The sequence below is a fragment of the Phaethon lepturus genome, unplaced genomic scaffold, assembly GCF_000687285.1.
Source record: "Phaethon lepturus isolate BGI_N335 unplaced genomic scaffold, ASM68728v1 scaffold34986, whole genome shotgun sequence".
NCBI classification, from domain to species: Eukaryota; Metazoa; Chordata; class Aves; order Phaethontiformes; family Phaethontidae; genus Phaethon; species Phaethon lepturus.
Window position 1 is genome coordinate 1 of NW_010548910.1, and position 13,352 is coordinate 13,352.

Sequence of the window (13,352 nt, forward strand, 5' to 3'; positions counted from 1 at the left end):
AATCCGGAGCTGCAGCAGGGATACCGCATCTTGCGCGAGTTTCTCACGGAGAAGTACCGACCTCTGACAGCACCGTTTTTGAAGCCCGTCGTGGATCAGGCATCCATCAGGGAAGAAGAAGCTGGCTCCCTCTCGGGTTATAACAGTAGTCACTCCTTTCAGCAGTCGCCAGCTGGAATGTGGTTGTTGAAGATGGAAGAGAAATTTTCCAGCGGGCAGTACACAGGAATAGCGGATTTCGTGGGTGACTTCCGGCTAATGTTGGAGACATGTTACCGGCTGCATGGTGTAGATCACTGGCTCTCCAGACAGGCCCAGAAGCTGGAGATGATGCTGGAACAGAAGCTGGCGCTGCTGTCCCGGTACGTGTAGAAAACTCTGTAGGGGCCCTGCCAGATGCTGTTTATGTAAAGTAGAATAGGGGGATGTGTTTCATTATGTAAAAAATACCATTTGAATGTTTTTTAAAAAAAACACGATAAAACATATTTGGCTCCCATTCAAATCCTTGAACTCTCAATACTTCTACAAAGAGGAACATTTCCTACTGGGAGCTATTAAAATCTTAATTCAAAATGCTTTGGAGATTCCAAACTCAAAAATAGCAAAATGCAAAATAGGGCATAGCATTTCCTGGCTAAGATTTTCCTTCTGAAAGAAGCCTTCTATGAACACGGAGGCACACTTGTTTAGACAAGATGTCAAATGCTGCTTTATTTTATGCTGTCAAAAGCAAGTGAAACTACCCATGATGAACATGAACAACTGGCACTTTAAAATTGTGATTTTTACAGTCTGTGAAATGTTTATTGTCTTTAAATTTCAGCCAAAGTACCTGCCTTGAAATGGGTAATTTAATGTCAGAGTATTTTTTGATAATCATAACATGAAAGATAATCCTTGGCATATTATAGTCTTGAATGACAAAATGGAAATTGTGATATGTTTAAATATAAGTCCCTGGCAGGAACTTGTTTATCAGCCAAAGCAGCTGAAGCATAGAAAGCTGTCAAGCTATATGGTAGAAAGCCCAGTGTAAATCACAGTTGGAAATACATACTTTCTCATGAGTTTGATGGAAGCTTAGTTTAGCCATATTCAGAAAACCAACGTGGCTTCTTGCAGTGAAAGGTCCACCAGTCTTACCAGTGACATAGTATTTTGCATGTAAAAACCAATAGGATTTTTTGGCAAAGGGTGAAGGTGAAGAAGGAACAGTATTAGGAAATGGGTAAAGCTGTGCATGTCCATCAACCTTAAACTTGCTAGTGACACAGAGCATTAGCAGCCAGCTGCTAGGAGCAACCTTGCTTGTGTGGTAGGAACGCTTGAGGAGCGTGCTGCAGAACTCAACTGAGTAAGCCAGAGTGAATGTGTTGGTGTAGCAACACTATGTTTGGAACAGGTTTTGCGCAACAGCAGCTTTGGGACAGTTCAGGAGTAGAAGGGAATGAGCTGGGCCTAATGGAGCATGAATGTTTCTTGTTTGCTTGACAAAAACTTGATTTAAAAAAAACAAAACAAAACACAGAATTCCTGGCTTAAAAGAGTTACTGCTGGTAAACACGTAGCTAACTGTAAATGCAGCTTGGAAGGTTTGTGCCAAGTTAATTTCTGTATGTGGTGTGACTGTAACATCTCAACTGTCTTGAATTGAAGGGCATTTTGTTGAAGGCTCTTTGATGAATTACATGACTACTCACTGGATTCGGTGGCACCTGAGAATGCTCAATGCTTTTTTATTAGAAACTCCATGAGAAAAGTTCATGTACTGTGTCATCAAATAGTAATATATGTATATACTAAAAAAAATTCAGTTGCTGTTGTTGTTATTTCACAAATGCAGTCTTTGTTCAAAAAAATATTATGAAATAATAAACTGGCTAAAAATAATCCTACTTCAGTATATAGTTAATTTCTCTTACATTAACTCTTCAGAGATCTGTAAAGTTTTTTTAGTATGTCTGTGTACACTAGTTTGGTAAACTATGTACAGAAGGGATTATGGAATCTAGAAGTCTCAAAGTTCTTTTACAATTTTTCATCAGACAAATTTGTTTTAAGTGTTTAACAGAACTAATTTTATTAATAAAATTAAATTCAAGAACTACTTCTTGGAATAATCATTCTTGCTTCATTACAGAGCAGTATCTAGGTCAATGATCTGCATCAAGTGACTTGAGGGAAGGCATCAATGTTGGTTGTATGGTTCTTAGATATAACAAGCCACAGAAAATTACTTTAGAATGGAGGTTGGTTTTTTCACCCTCCTCTCAAATGTTTTCAGAGGTTGTGTGATAGAGTCTTACTTCTCATTCCAGTTTTGCTGGAGTACTTTGAAACGATGTAAGATGAAATGTAATTTTACAATGAAATTTGTAGTGTCTTGCTTTTCATCTTTTTTAATTTTTAACAAAACTAAGCTGCTGTTTAACACATGCCCCCCCAACCCAAACCAACAAGAGCACATTGGGGGGTTTTTTCAGTATTTTTAGGTATCTCCTAAAAATGATAGTTTCTTATCTCAGGCCATGTGGAAGTATTCTCTTTCCAAATATTTATGGATTAATGTAGGAAATCAAATTTCCAAATAATATTTGGTTACTTGAGATGAATACCCACCATTTTTAACATATGTGAAAACATAGCTTTTGTTAGCTTGTTGGGTTTATGTTAAAAATTTTGTAAAGAAACTTTCAAAGTGGAGAAGGTGGCAGGTGAAAAATAACTTTTTCTGAGTAAATATGCTTGATCTGTCGCTGGTAGTGTAGGCATTGAAGTGCTGTTGGTAAGGGAAATTGTAATTGTGAATTGGCTTGCACTTTTTTCTAGGCATTTAAGAGAAAAAACATCAATAGCTGTAACATCTAGAGGATGCTGTGGGCTGGAAGATGAGAAAGGAGCAGCATGCATTTCAACAAGACGTCGTGCCACACCTCGCAATGTAGTAGGCTTGTCAACAGGCATGTTTGAGTCTGTGATGGTTCAAGTTCTAAGACAAGAGGAACAGCAGAGAGCAAAAGAGGAAAAGAGGTAATAGAAAAAACTATTGGTTTTGTTTTGAATAATTATGTCTTCCTAGTTCTCTATATGGGCTAGCTCCGTAAGGGTTTTTTACGCAAATAAATGTTGTGGTGCTCTTTGTCTTAAGTTCATGAATGAACCGAGGACTTCAATACAGTGCATCCACAAAGTGAGAAATTTGATTTACCACCTTCTTGAAAAATTGCTAATGTCATATGAGCTTTAAAATAAACTAAGGCTGCTGTTATTTTAGGACTGTGAAACTTCCAATAGTATCTGAAAGCATCCACAGCAATTTCCTGTTAGCTCAGTCATGGTTTATCATACCTCTCCTTGGACTGTTTTCGATGCAAGAACTAGATTAAAAACTACCAGAATGCTTAACTGCAGTCCAATTCTGTGATCTTGTCACTGCTTCCCTCATTTTTAGCCAGAAGCAAATGATCTCTGCCAGTGCTACTCCTGTTATCTCACTGATGTGGCATTTCAGCCTGTCAGTTAGTTAACAAATGTAGAATGTGTGTGTAACTAATTCTGTGGGATTTTGTGGCTTTCATAAATTCGAGAGGTATATAATTCCAGGCAGTGTTTAATGTTGATTGTGGTATGTTTCACTTCGAGGAAAATGAAGCTTATAAGCTTGTATAATTTAATAGTAACTGTGTCTGAACATTGAGCATGACGAGGAGACTGGTACTAACTTTAGGAAGCAAAATATTTCCAACTTTTTCAAAGTTCGCAGTTTTGAAGATTTTCCCGTATATAACCGGTTCACTCTCATTTTGCAGGTAATCTTCATTTTCAACAGATTTCAAGCCACACAGTTTTGGCTGACTAGAGTGTTAGCCAGTACTTTTTCCCTAGAAATGAGTGAATCTTTTTTCTTGTAATCCACCTCATACTTCACAAAGAAAGCAAAGATCACTAGGGTTATTGTTTCTCTGGTAAAATTCTCTTGATTTGTGTTCAGCTCTGTGTTCTAGATCTCTGAACTTGATAACACTGTTATTGAAAAGGACATTTTGATTGTCTTTTAATTCATCCATACAGTCAGTAGAACATATTAACCGATCAAATAAAAATGTTGCTTTCATACATCTGTTTTAAGCATGTTCCTGCAAAACTGTAGCAATTAACAGTTGAATCCATGTATCTGGATATACTCAAAAGTCCCAGAACCTGTGCCAGGGATACTCCATGGTGGTTGATTCTACAGACTGTTTTACAGTAGCAGAGGAAGATCGCAACTAGGTTGCCTCTTTACACCCTAAAATTTTGAACTACATCATTTATTAGGAAGCAATAAAAATGTGTCAGTAGATAGCTGGTTGAATATTTCTTGGACTCTATTGATCTTCTCATATAATCATGCTTCAGATACCTTCTTAACTTTTCTTATTTCCTAATGGATCCACCATGTTTTCAAAGTAACTTGGACCTCTCTATACCAATTGTTTCCCAACTTACCAAAATACAAATGTTCCAAAAGTACATAGTAGAGGTATTTTATGAAAAGGCTTGGAAATTGGAAGGCATATAAAATTAGTAATACATTACCAGTGGAGATCATATGATTCAGCATATATACATTTGTTTTATATATAAATGCACATGTGTGCAACACTGGATGGGACACTTTTTATTCAAAAATGTGTTACAATTTCCTCAACTTACTTTGGATTATTGCTACAATATAGATTATGTTGAATATATTGTTAATCTGTTAAGAGAGAACTGTTATTCAGCATCTTTTTTTTTTTTTTTTTTTTAGAAATCTGAGGTTGGCACAGAATAGAAACTTTCAAATCTGTATGCAAGATTCCAGACTTCAGTAGTTTAACTGGAGTGCACAGTGCCTTCCTTTTGGTAACCCCATTGCAGTATTCCTTAGAGCTACAGTCCTGGTCCATTGGCAGATGTGCATTTTTGTTACTGAATTTGGCTTTCACTCACTCTTCATTTTTTTGTAACAAAAATGAAATTTGATGAACTGGAATTGTGTTTATACCCGTTTAAACTTTACACTAAATCTGCAAGGAAAATTGCAGTAAAAATACGTGATCCTGAACTATTATCCACATCTTTTTCAGGTCACAAACTGTTAATTCCTATATATGCAGAATTCCTATTTATTTTAATGTATTCCAGTAGAATGCATGGTATAAACTATATTCTTAGAACTAAAGTGCTACTTTAGTTCATACAGATTATTTTATTGATTGTTTCAGTTAGTCTTTCATCACAGTTGTGAAAGAATGAGTGTCCAAATCTGTTGCTATACTACAGGCTATCTTGTGTCAAAGTGTAATTATGAACGACTATGATGGTCAGCTCAAATGAGTGGGTAAACTATTAAGGATTTTAGTTTCTACTGTACTGAACTCTACCTTCCTCCTGGTCTTGCTCTGCTGCTGTTTTCCCCCGTAGAATTGTGTGTCAGAGTGGTAGTGTAACTCGCTTGTGTGTTGGCAAATGAGTTGTGTTTGGATAGGCAGCACCTGCTGTTCACACAACTTGCAGATGAGCTATCAGGAACATTAAAAAGTGCTCACTTCCTGGCCATCCAGCTGATCACTCAGCATACATGTACTTTCTAGCTAGTAATTATCTTAGTTTAGACTACTCAGCCCCCTGACTAGAGTTACATACTTTCAGTCCCAGGTAGGTAAGGTTGCAAATGACACCACAAAACTTAGCCTTACAGCTAAAGAAACTGCCTGTTGAAGTCCAAGTGAATATCTAATCCTTTGCTTTAGATACTTTTGTAAGGCACAGGCCATCTTATGATGAGTAGAAAGAACTTCAGTAAATGAAATCTTTAAAATAGTTTTTGTTTTGTCTTCTTTTCCCAAATCCTTGAAATATATTTTACAAACTTTTTTTTCAATTGCATATTTTGGAAGAATATCCTGAAGTATGGTTTTTATCTTCTTTTCTGTAGTTAAATTCATGGAAATCCAAATTATTTCATTATGTTTGCTACGTATAGGTATCTTTTGTAGAGAGGTTTTTTTCCTTCTTGTAGTTTATCCATGTCTTAGACAATATATTTAATTTTTTTTTTTTATTTAATGTTTTGTAGTCTCCCCCAAGTGATACATTCATCATGGTAGAGTCAACATGTAAAAACTGAGAAGATGTCTTTGCAAGCTGATTTCACTATTTTGCAGCTAATAGTTTCTGTACAGCAGCAAAAGCACCTCCCCCCCCAAGTACATATATAACAACAGCTGATTTACTTTTCTTGACAGTCTTGTTTATAAGCTTTCCTTTTATTCAGTTGTTCATAATATTGAATATCTTTGGATTATTACCCTACATTTCCATGAGGTTCCACTCAGCTGCTTGATTACATGCTAATTAAGTAACATATCAATATACACATACTAACTTACATATTATTTAGCAATAAATAATTGTGGAATTATTATATAATTGGAAATGTGTGCCTATTTTGAGGCATTTAGATACTGAAACATAGAGGTAGATTACTACTGACATTTTTAAAACCACCAGTGAATGACAGGTAATTAACTGTTTGATTTCAATGGGAATTAAGTGTCTGTATGAGTTAGGTTTGTTGAAAGTTATGCTAGGCAGCTCTATGTCTGCCATTTCTGAAAACATTATCCTGCAGTAAGTTTCAGACATGTTCATTAAAACGTTTAAAGAATTCAATTCTATTGCAATCTAGTCAATTAAATTAGCAAATTGTAGAATGAGGTATGCTTATACAGTCAATTTTGCCTTTTATGAGGATGTTGTCGGCATGGAATTAATTGGGTCCTATGGAAAAATATATGTCATGATATGATGTAAGACATTACAGATACAGAATTAAGGTCACATGGACATCTCCAAATTTAATTTCTTCTGACTATTAAATCTTGATTTCATTTAGAATAATGAGTAATATTGCTATTTTGTACATAGTTTTCTAGTTTATTTTTTAAAATACAGTTTGTAGAAACAAGTTACTGTAGAACTGAAACAGTTTTCTCTACCTTGTCATCAGAGTTTTAATGCCTTACCTTTTACCTGTGAAAACTACTCAACAATTAAGTGGGCTAGAAGTGGTAGCTGGGGGAGGGGAAAGTATAATCTAGTCTTTGCCTCCTGTGCCCTCCAAATTAAATCTCTTATTGCAAGTGAGGAATTAGCTAGTGAGATGTCTGCTGTCTGAAGTGAGAAAATGCTAAAAAAAGTTGCAGTTATATCTGGACCCTTGTTTCAGGTTGTGTCTCTACTTGGGAGTGTGTCTGCTGAGTTTTAAGGTCAGGTGCCATGGTTTTATCTGTGCAAGAGCTGCAGAACAACTGCTGCAACCATGTTCTAGAAATGTTTGTCCTTTGTTGGTCTGGAAATGTCAGATTGACTTTAGAACAGCTTTCTGTTATTATTGTAAAGACATTACATCTGCAAACATATTCCTGATAAAAGTAGATAGAAGTATGAAACAACAGGGTTTTTTATAATTGCTGTCAGCATAAAAGCCAAATATGTTTGTCCAGAGAATTTCTCAGGATATTTGTTCTACTAAATATCAAATGTTTTTCTCTCTCTGTCTTTCTCCTTCCACTCCTGCTTCCTCACCCCACCTCCTCTCCTCTCTTCATCCCCATCCTCCCTCTCAAAAAAAAAAAAACATCCCAGGAAAAAACTATGCCCTCCAAAAGAAGGGCAGCTGGTAGGAACACCTCAATCATGAAGATATGAAAGTGTGCTGTTATTTACATTTTGTCTTTAATGTCTACTGAGAATGGAACAAGTACAGATAATGTGATAAAATGATAGCCTTAAAAAAACAAAGGAAAACTTTTTGCAAGTGAAACAACATACTTTTTTTCTTTTTAAAAATATCGTTAAAATAGTATAATGACTGTCATTTTATGAAGTGCAAGACAGGTGAAGCTAGGGTACTGTATTTATTTTGAGAATTCTCCCTTAAATTATTAATTGTTCATAAGTTGAAACTGATTGCAAAGATGATATTTTTAGATCATTTACAGCTTGTGTTTTTATTAAATAATACTGAAATGTGATTGTTTCTACAAATGCTCTATCTCACTGTCTGTCTATTCATATATAAGCTTATTTCCATACTATTTTAATAGAGTCCACATATTTTGGAGGCAGCAGGTTATTTGGAAGTATGTTTTACAGTCAGGAGGGGCGGGGGGGGATTCAGGAGTGCTTTGAAATTTATTTTTAAGAACACTTTTTACTTACTATTGTTTCTTCCTCTGCCCCGCTTGTAAATTATTTATTTTTCTTTATTATTTTCAGTCATTTTAGTTTATTATATTAATGCAATATTAACACATGGAAATAGAACAAAAGTCAGAATTTTAAAAATGTTTACTTTACCTATGCAAGTAGTATTGTTGAATTTTGGCTGGTTTATTCACCTAGAGTGGCAAATGCCATTTTGTCATTACACCACATTGATGATATGTTTAAATTAGTGCTGCAAAGTGGATATTTGTCTTTTAGATCCCATCCATTATATGGTTAAATTAATGCTGCATTGGGAGAGTGAAATTGAGACTTGACTGACTTTTTGCTTTTGCCTTTTAATTTTGTTTTACATGAAGCTATCTTTCTGCATTGATAGGAACATAAATAACAAGAAGGCATGTATGTGGTATTAAACATTTCTGTTCAAGTTATGGTAACAAGTCACTTGAAATTTAATTTAATTATAGAAGATAAAGCATTTACTGGAATTTTTCTTTATTATATGTCATTTTGCTTACACAGAGGATGCAAATTTTAAGTTTGTGGTCATGGCATATTTCTCCTGCATTGATACTAAAATGTGGGCTAAGCTAGGTTCGTTGCATTTTTTGACGTTACTGAGGTATCTGGTCAATACCTAATGCTTCAGATACACATTCTTCATGCTAGAAGCCACTACTAGCTTCATGTTGTTGAAAGAGAGATTTTAATATACCAATACTCTTTGGCTGAATTTGGAAAGCATGGATACTTTGAATGGATACATGGCATTTATTTACTACTTGTGTAAAAAGAAATATAATTTAAGGTTATCAATCTGGAAATAAGGACATGTAAATTCTACTAACTCGTCACATTAGTGATAGACACAGGTAATTGTTTCTGGCAATGGTCAGTGATAGAAACTTCTAAAGAAAAGATATGAGAAGCTTTGGATGAGCTCTAGAAAAATTTTCCTGTAAGTACAGCTGTGTCCTAATCCTATCTTTTGGAATCTGGTCATGCCTTGAGGTAAAAACGTTAGCTTTTGCAACATTTTGCAACAACCATTGCAACATTAAAGAAAAATCCCTCATGTTACTAGTAACTCTTGATATTCTTGTGATTCATGAAGATTTCCTATTTTTCACTTTGGAACTAAATTAACATGTCCTGTGTTCTGGGAAGTTAGATGGTAAGCTATGCATGATTGATTAACTGAAGTAGAAGCATTTCTTCCTCTTAAACTTGTTGCCTTTAAATTTCATGATGAATTTACAAATAAAAGTAAATGGAAGTTCCCAGTCTATCATACTAGCTTTGTATGTTTCTGTCATGTTTCTTCTTGCTAGTGTTTTGTGTAGAGTCCCAGATTTTTCAGAAGTTTTTACAGGCCTCTGATTACTGACAACCTCTTTCTCTGAACACCCACTATTTCTGCTCTATCCTTTTTTTAGATAGGGGGACCAGAACTGAATACAGTTTTTCAGGTGAGGGCAAACCATTTATTAATGGCATTTTATTTCTGGTGTTATTTTCCATCACATTCTTCATGCATCCTGGTAATTGTTTCCTTTTTGACCACCATTGCAAACCAACTAGTAACACGTCTATGGGTGGGAGGGAAAATAGCTTTTGTATGTGAATGAAGCACTTAACAGTTAGGCATGTATATTCGTGTACCAAGGAAGAGAGTTACAAGGTAGGTGACACAAGCCACAGGGCAACCATTTGAAAGCCAGACTTACCTGGAATTTGTTGTCAGAGATTTTTATATGGATGGCTTGTTGCAAATACTTAATCCTGACAAAAAGGGATTGGGGAAGGGAATATATTTAAAAAAGAAAAATCTAAACCACCCAGAATATTGATATCTGCCAGGTTGGGGTTTTTTCTTACCTTTTCCCCTTTTTTAAACTCGTGGTGATAGAAATAAAAGACTGTAATTTCCCATTTTGGTGCATTGATGCATTGTGTAATTCAAAGTAAGACAAACTGAATTAAAACTTTATGTACTCTGTTCTTTATTACTTCGATAAGTATGTTTGTCATGCTGCAGTTCTGATTTTTTTTTTTTTTTTTCTTCCTGGTGCCTTTTCTTTCACCTGATTCCTGAATTTTCATGAACTTTCTTTTAATAGGCTGAGAGAGCAAGAAAGAAAAGAAGCAGAAGAAGCTAGTCAGAAAGAAATAGAAGAGTGGGAAAAGTCACTTTTAGCTCAAGCAGCACCTACAAGGATGGAGACAATGTGGGAGATTCCAGCTATTGGTCATTTTCTTTGTTTAGCACAACAGATTTTAAATTTACCTGAAATAGTATTTTATGAATTGGAACGTTGTCTTCTGATGCCTCAGTGTAATGCTTTTTTATCTAAAATAATGACTTCTTTGTTAAGTCCTCCTCATCGCAGATCTACGTTACATCGCAGGCCTACCCTTTCTTACAGGACTTGGGAAGCAGCACTCAGACAGAAAGTACAACACTGGTATACTGTTGTAGGGCAGACTGACAATCCCAATAGCTCTGCAGAAAAACTTGGATTGTGTCCCCAGTTTTTCAGAGTGCTTGGAGAAGTCAATCCCTTGGCAGAAAAACCATTTCACGAGCTACCATTCTACCAAAAAGTGTGGCTGCTAAAAGGTCTCTGTGATTTTGTGTATGAAACACAAAAGGATGTTCAGGATGCAGTGCTAGGTCAGCCTATCCACGAATGCAGAGAAGTAATTCTTGGTTATGACTACTTGGAGAATGCATATGTTCATTTTCCACAGTTCTGTGGTGCAGATGTTCGGATTTACAAACAAAAACCTTTTCAGGCTCCTCAATTCCCATCTCCTCCCATCAAAGTTAAAAAAGTGTCACGTACTAAATTGGAGAAAGTAAAACATGAATATGTACGCAAAAGCAATGGGGAGGTCAGTTCTGGTGGTAGACAAGAGCTGCTACATCGTTCCAAGACAGAAGTAGAGAAAAGTATGGACTCCATTGTTATCTGTCCAGAAAAAAACCCACATTTAGGTAGCTTTAGGGTCACTGCAGAGGAGATTAAGATTAACTGTGAAATCAAGAGCTCAAGAGTCTGTGACATCAAAAAACCTGGTTGCTGTAAAGAGAACTTGAGGAATTTGATTAGTTCAGGAGAGATTGTTGGTATGGGTGATCACCCTAGTTCAAGAGAAGTAAGGGCTGTGGAGAATGGACAAGGTTGTGCTGAAATGGCCAGAGTAAAAGCTGAGATCAGTCCATTCAAGGAGAACACACTGAAAGCTTGCCAAATGCATGTCAATGGCACTCATAATGACAATCAAGACATAAATTGCCATGAATCTGCTAGAGCAACAATGCTAGAGAACTCACTGCGAAATAATAAGAAACTAAATAAGTTGCGGGCAAAAAAGAAGAAAAAGAAAAAAAAGAAGTTGAAGGATATTCTAAATGAAAATCTACAGAGAAAACTTGATGACTTGCAAAGAAAGCGTGAGATTCATCTTCATCCATTCAAATCTTATAAATCTGAGATCCAGAACAAGTTGTTTATAATTAAAAAGAAAGCAAAACACAAGAAGCACAAGTCTGGTAAGTTGACATTTTTACCTGCAGTAAAAACTAGGAGGATGCTGATTATTTTTTTTTTAATTGTTTTCTTAGCTTCACATTTTATTTTGTGAAACAGGACAGCCTTATTGCACTAGACTTTTCTGTTGTTAATTTTAGTGTGAAAGTTTTCCATTAAATAGCACAAGCATACAAAACAGGCTCATCAGATGATTAAACTATGATTTAGAGAACATAATTCATTGGAACAGTTTGTATGTTACAAAAAATATTTAGGAGAATGAGTCTTACTGACTGGTTAGCATGGAGAGTGTAGCTTGAAGTTGTTTTATGCTGTCTTATATCATAGCAAATGTGGACATATTTCTCCCCTTTCTGATTAATACCACCTTATCCAAATTAGAAAGAAACACAGAGTAATTACATGACATCATGAATCTAAAATCATTTCTACTGGAACTGTGCAGTCTTAGGTCACCAAACAGTACTCTTTGACTGTGGGCCTGACAACATTTCCGCTTAGTCCAACAATAAATAACTTCTGAAATACAGAAGTTACGCAGATGGCATTTTTATTACAGATGTGGGCAGCATCTAGTTAAGTGTTTCCGGCAGGTGATACACAATCCAGAGTTCTGTTAACTCACTGGAAAATTTTAAAACAATTTTAAAACAGTAAAGTTAGGAAGTCCTTAAGTCAGCTCAAACTGTCAGATATTTGTAGTATTTTTGATGTCACATGAAGCACCATAAAGCTTGATCTGCTATCCTTGTTGAGTCATGGGCTAAGCTATGTGTGCAAGATATTAGCAGACTGCTTCAAACATTACATTTTTTGAAGCAACCAGCTTATTTTCAGAAAAGTGTAGATTGACAGCTAAATACTGGATTTCAGATGAAAAGCAGAGAACCAAAACCAAAAATCTGTGTAACAAACTGTCTTCTAAAGGGTAAGAAAATTCAGAGATCTGATGTGAATGCATTTTACATAGAAGTTGAGTGGGAATTTAAAGCTAAGAAAACAAGTAATATTTAGATCCTAAACATTTGTGCAGAATACCCAAAGAACTGTCTTAACCATATAAATCACAAACTCCTCCCTCAAAAATTTCAATGCCCACATCTAAACATAAATTTTAGAGTTACACTTGAAATTTATATATGTAGTATTCAGCAAAACTAATGTATTTTACATTCACTTTTGTGAATGTTGTCTTTCCAAATGTATCACTGTTTTCATTCTCCTTAAAACCAAACAACAATGAAATTAATAATAACCCAAATTGCAAATAAGGTGTCTTTCATTTAGAGAACTATGGGGAAAAAAAGTTGGGGACTGATGTCCTTTATTTTTCTGTGAAAGTATTTAAAGTAGGTCACCATCTTCGTTGTAACCCTAATTTTGCAACGCATGCTTAAAAATCTATGTTCTATGAATTAAGCAATGCTCATAGAACAGCATGTGTCATTTTTTAGAAAGACAACCACTGTTAGCAAAACAGACTGGCAATATTTGAAAGTAGCTTTTGAAGTTAAGTTGATAAAGATGTTTACT

General features: G+C 35.4%; 1 protein-coding gene across 1 annotated transcript; it reads left to right on the top strand.

Moving 5' to 3' along the window:
* Window positions 1-3: 3 nt before the first annotated feature.
* LOC104616014 (uncharacterized protein KIAA2026-like) lies at window positions 4-12,540 on the top strand (the record flags this gene model as incomplete). Its single annotated transcript, XM_010290128.1, has 4 exons — window positions 4-362; window positions 2,833-3,033; window positions 10,383-11,822; window positions 12,483-12,540. Coding segments are annotated over 4 exons (2,058 nt in total), but the record flags the coding sequence as incomplete, so codon positions are not given.
* Window positions 12,541-13,352: the final 812 nt, after the last annotated feature.